Source organism: Acanthisitta chloris, unplaced genomic scaffold (genome assembly GCF_000695815.1).
Source record: "Acanthisitta chloris isolate BGI_N310 unplaced genomic scaffold, ASM69581v1 scaffold30946, whole genome shotgun sequence".
Lineage (NCBI taxonomy): Eukaryota > Metazoa > Chordata > Aves > Passeriformes > Acanthisittidae > Acanthisitta > Acanthisitta chloris.
This window is the reverse complement of record NW_008677013.1, coordinates 1-5270: the sequence shown is the minus strand read 5'-3', so window position 1 is coordinate 5270 and position 5270 is coordinate 1. Positions and strand designations below refer to the sequence as shown.

Below are 5270 nucleotides of genomic sequence, written 5' to 3'. Positions count from 1 at the left end.
TTACCATAAGATGTCCAGCCATCCCCCACAATTAAGATGAGAAAATACTACTTAATCTTCTGAAATGGTCTGCTCACCACACTTGAAAATTATTTGAGCTTTTGTTTGAAGCTCATCCTGTAAAAAGGTATGGTAAGTATATCTTTATGCTAGCTAGTGGTAGACAGTAACAGGGGTTTTAACTTCTGCCAGGTTAGTTATATCATAGAGATATCGAACCTTGAGAGTACTTAGAGAAGCAATAGTCAGAACAGAGTGGTGTATCTTCCCAGAGGCACCAGTGCTGGTGTTCCTTAGTGCAGTCCTTACATCTGCAACGTCCTTAGTGCTGATGGGGATATGGTGAGTCAGAACTTACCACCTGATCTTATCACACTGCTTCTGTGTTCTCCCATCGCATTTGTTCCTGATACCTTGTCAAAAACATGCCAAAGCTCTTGGCCTCGGGTGTCTGTCGGGTACAAGTCAGTGTCAGAAGGATGGGTTTGTTCCGGGAGCTTTCCATGGGTTTTTGCTGCTGCTGCTTCCCCAGAATTGCACTGGCTATGGCACTTCACACTGCTGTGTGGGGCAGGACAAACAGGGCTTAGTCTGAACCAGTGAAGGTTTGCATTCTGATTTTGTGTGATCTGCAGAGTGAAAGAGAGTGAGTTACCTGTCTTCATAGGCGATGCATCTGCTTTCTTAACATTTAGAGTCTGCAGTGTTAGCCTGAAATCACAACAATGTTTAAATCGTTCTGTAGGCATCTTAAATTGATTCTTATCTCCTCTTGGCAAACCTTGGCAGCCTGTACTTGCACTGGCAAAAAATTTAGAGGTGTAGGGTCATAAAAAATACCATATTGATCATTTCTGAAACTGCCTCTAAAAACGGGAGATTGGTTCTTTCTTTCCCTGTGCTAACTGTGTGGTACTGATGGAAAATGAGATGTGCTGATGTGGAAAAAAGGTTTTATTGAGGCTAATTTCAGATCACTTGCTAGTAGCAAACCTGCTTATGCAATAGGTGATCTCGTATTTGTGTCAATACACTTGCACCAGTTTCGTGCATGTTTTGTTGGATTTACAGCAGCTGCTGGGCTCATGGTACATAAATAGTTGAAAGCTGCATAGCTCCTAAAGGTTTCCAGGGAAAAGCTGCTCTCCAGTGAACTGTAGGAAAAAGTAACCCTTTACATCAGCACAGCATTCCTTAAAAATGCAAAGCCTTACAACACACTGTGACATGTCCAGCTTTGCATTGTACAGATTTTACAACATCCCTGCTTACAGGGTAGTGCATTCCTTAGTGTTGTACTTCATATTAAAACATTCCAGAAAAGCAGTGTTTGCTGGCTTGAGTATGTTGCTGGCATAGTCAGTGCTGGCCAGCAATAGGCTTCAAGTCCCATCTTCCAGATTTCAAGCTGTTGGCTTGTACAAAATCCTGGCTGCCTTGTTTACAATCCCACCTGTGGTGGAAGGAGCCTTGTCCAGCCACCTTTCCATGCTGAACCCTTATGATAATGTTACTGGTTTCAGTATGCTGGAGAGAAAGTAAAAGATGTTGAGATGAGGATTTGCGAAAGTGAAGTTGAGTTGGAAAATTTCCACATATTTTTAATAAACTGTCTGCAAACCTTCCTGAGGATCCGATGCTGTGAGCATTTGTGAACTGCTCATTTAGAACGTAGCTACACCCCAGTGATGATCCTCAGCTTAAGACGTGTATTCCAAATGTCTGTTTTTTCCCCTGAATATACATTAAAAGTGCTGTCAGGAGTCAACAGAACGGTGAGCAGCCATCAAGTGTGTAGTTTCTGTTATGGTTATTTAATATACACTGCATAATGTGCAGATTGCTAAATGTGTGTGGAAATTATTACAAGTGTAAAAAGTTTTGCAGAGCACAAGAGCTCACTCAGCAACAGAGTCCCTCCCTCTGCTCCTTCAGACATCACTCAGAGAATCCTGAGGAATTATTATTCTGTTCTGGTATTAAGACTCATCATATTGAAGGTACATGTGAAACTGGATTTTTATTAAGACGTTTCCTCTGTGCGGTTGTTATTTTAAAACATATCCCAAAGTGTAGCTTCAGAAAGCATGTCATTTTTTTTCACACTGATGAAAGGAAAATTATGTTGATCCTGAGGGCTGATACTGCTTAACATCTTCATTAATAACCTGAGTCATGGGCTGCAGTGCGCCCTCCTCGCATTAATGGGTGACACTAAATTGGTGAGGGAGCAGGGGCAGTCACTGTGCTGCTGGCCACAGCTGCCACTGGGGAGACCTTGAAAAGCTGGAGGAACATGTTGAAATTTGGGAAAGGCAAATGTAGAGTTTAGCCCCTGACTGCTGCCTTCAGCTGCCTGCAAGGGGCATTAGAAAGAAGATGAAGCCAAGCTTTGCTCAGAGGTCATCTGCAAGAGGACAAGAGTCAGCAGTGACAGGTTGCAGCAGGGGAAATTCAACTTGAGGATAAGGCAAAGTCATTTGCAGTGAGGATGGAGCCTTGGAGCAGGGACTGCAGGAGTGGAATTCCTGTCCTTGGAGACTTTGTAAACCTCCCTCTGCAGGGCTGTGAGCGGCGGATCGCTTTTCAGAAATTTGCCTTGCTTGGAGCAGGAGGCTGATCGGATGATCTCCATAGATCCTGCCCAGCCTTTGGTATTCCATGATGGTTCTGTGTTCATAAACATACCCCCTGGCTTTAGCTGCTCACTTCAGATGCTCAGGTTAAGGAAAACGGGTCCCAAAGGACAGTGAGAGGGAGGGAAAGTTAGGGTGCTGTGTTACATTCTAGGAGCTTGTCTCTCTACATTGACTGTTTGAAGAACCTAAAAGAGTCTGTCATGGACATGAAGCCTCACAGTATGAAGGTATTAGTTGATGTGCTCGTTAATTGTATTTCTTTTACTTTACAATTGCTGCATAAACCTTCTTTAATATGTGGCCAGCTTGAGGACTTTTTTATTACCTGGATTTTTTCCCAGTGTATGTCAATTAAGGACGATGTTAGGAGGAGAAACAAAGTCTACCACTTGGAGACGTCTAACAGTATTTTTAGCTGAAGAGGCTACTGTTATAGCTGAATTCTGACAAAGGCATTTTTTCATTAATCTTTAAAATAGGTCTTGAAGTTTGCTTGGGTTTTTTCACTGCAAATTAGTAAGAGGTAAAGCAATAGATCTCCATAGTCCTGAAACTCATTTTGGTGATGGGAATAAGTGGTAAAGTCCTACAGGCCTTTTTCAAGAAAGTGTTTATCACAGCATGTGCAGGCCCTCTTTGGCATAGATTGTCCTTAAGCATTTCTTTTCTGAGGTCTTTGTACACATCTAAGCAGGGCTTATCCTTGGAGGGCGTTGCATTTATGCACAGATTTGGCATGTTTATTTAGTGTAGCTCCCCTCTACTTCAGTAGGAGTTAGAGAGCAAGGGTGGCTCTGTGGTCATCTTCCAGGGATAGGATCCAGAGCCTTCATTAACACTGGCTTATTTGTTTTTAAGTCTTGGATCCATATAGGTTGTGCCAAGAGATATATTTAGAATAGACCCCTCTTTTTACTCGGTAGGTTTTCTCCGATCACAATTGATGGTATGACGAGCCTTGTGGGAATGAATATCCCTGGTCACACTGGGACTGGATGGTGCATCTTCGTCTACAACTTGTCTCCCGACTCTGATGAGAGCGTGCTGTGGCAGTTGTTTGGTCCCTTTGGAGCGGTCAATAATGTCAAGGTGATCCGTGATTTCAACACCAACAAGTGCAAGGGATTTGGCTTTGTCACCATGACCAACTACGACGAAGCTGCCATGGCGATTGCCAGCCTTAATGGATACCGTTTAGGAGACAGAGTATTGCAAGTTTCCTTTAAAACCAATAAAACCCACAAATCCTGAATTTCATATCCTTACTTACTAAAATATATATATATAAATATATATACGAACAAAACAAAACACAAAAAAAAAAAACTCTTCAAGGCTTATATTCAACCATGGACTTTATAAGCCAGTGTTGCCTAAGTATTAAAACATTGGATATCCTGTGAGGAACAGGAAAGGATTTTATAATGCTTAGAAAAAAAAAAAACCTTTGATGCATTGAATGTTCTTTCATAGCTGTCGTTGTTGAATATAATATACATAGATAACAATGTGCAGGGATTTTTACCCGGCCAGCTAGTTTTACTACCTTCCTTGAAGGTGGGTCTTTTTAAGATGACCATTCACTCATTTGAAAAAATAATAAAACAAAAAACAATTTTTACAAACTAATGGGATTAAAAGCGAGAAAAAAAAAGCTTTTTGTTTTCTTTTCTGTTTTTTCAAAACATTGATTGAATCAGATTGGTAAACCCCCCACACAAATTAAAGAGGAACAATAAAAATTGCAAAAAGAAGAACATAATTTTGCAACTTTTTTTATTTTTCCTTTTTTCTTTTGTATCATGTGAACTAAACAGTCTTCTGTTAGGGAATGGGGTAACGGGGGATACCTGATGACATAACAATTTAAATAACATTAACAATGTTGCCAAAGAGGTGGTCTCTTTGCTGAAAATGGGTTTCAAGAAAAATCTATTTTTATAAAATATAAAGAATTTTTACAAGAGAATCTGGATTTGAGAAAAAATATTTTGACTGGCTAATTTAGGGGAAATTGACAACTTTGTCATGTTCATACTGCACTGGTAACTTTTTAGAGATCAAGATGTGTGTTTTAAACTGGATTAGTAGATTGTTTTTTGAAGGATGGGCTACAAACAGATGATCTTCGTATCTTTTCATAGCATGTAATAAAAATATTAAATACAGTACGGGAGAGTGTTCTTCCCAGGCACGCAGTTACCCACAGTCAAAACCCAAAAGCAAGGAGATGAGTTGCAAGACGGTTTTTCTTTAAGTCATCAGTATGGGATATCAGCAGAACAAAAGTTAAAAAAATTAATTTTTTGATCAAAAACTTCCTTGGTTTGAGCAGTAGGTGCTACAAAATTATTTACATATCTTAGTATCATAGTTAAATGTAATGTGTTTAGAAAAAAATACATTTGCTTTAAATTTGTTAAGAATTTTCAAATTCACTTTATAGCCCAAGCTAATATAATTGGGCTGTGTTGGCACATTTGGAACACTGTTTATGTTGCTTGAAACACTTATTTATTTAATTGCCGATGTGATGCATATGGCCAAAATCAAATATAGCTAGTTTGGCTAGTCTACTTATTTGTTTACTTAAACTATGGGAAGAAGCATATTATTGTGTCATTTTGTTGT

At 39.7% G+C, this 5270-nt stretch overlaps 1 protein-coding gene across 6 annotated transcripts in view; it reads left to right on the top strand.

Annotated features, from left to right (window-relative positions):
- Positions 1 to 5270, top strand: part of ELAVL4 (ELAV like neuron-specific RNA binding protein 4) — a 41524-nt gene extending 36254 nt beyond the window's left edge. For 2 of the 6 annotated variants that reach the window (XM_009076355.1, XM_009076353.1), the window contains one exon: positions 3563 to 5264. In XM_009076355.1, the coding sequence (XP_009074603.1) occupies positions 3563 to 3890 (328 nt within the window). In that variant the 3' untranslated portion in view covers positions 3891 to 5264. Of the gene's footprint in view, positions 1 to 1897; positions 1937 to 3536 lie in introns of all 6 variants that reach the window. The other 4 variants (XM_009076350.1, XM_009076352.1, XM_009076354.1 and 1 more) reach the window with 4 other exon arrangements.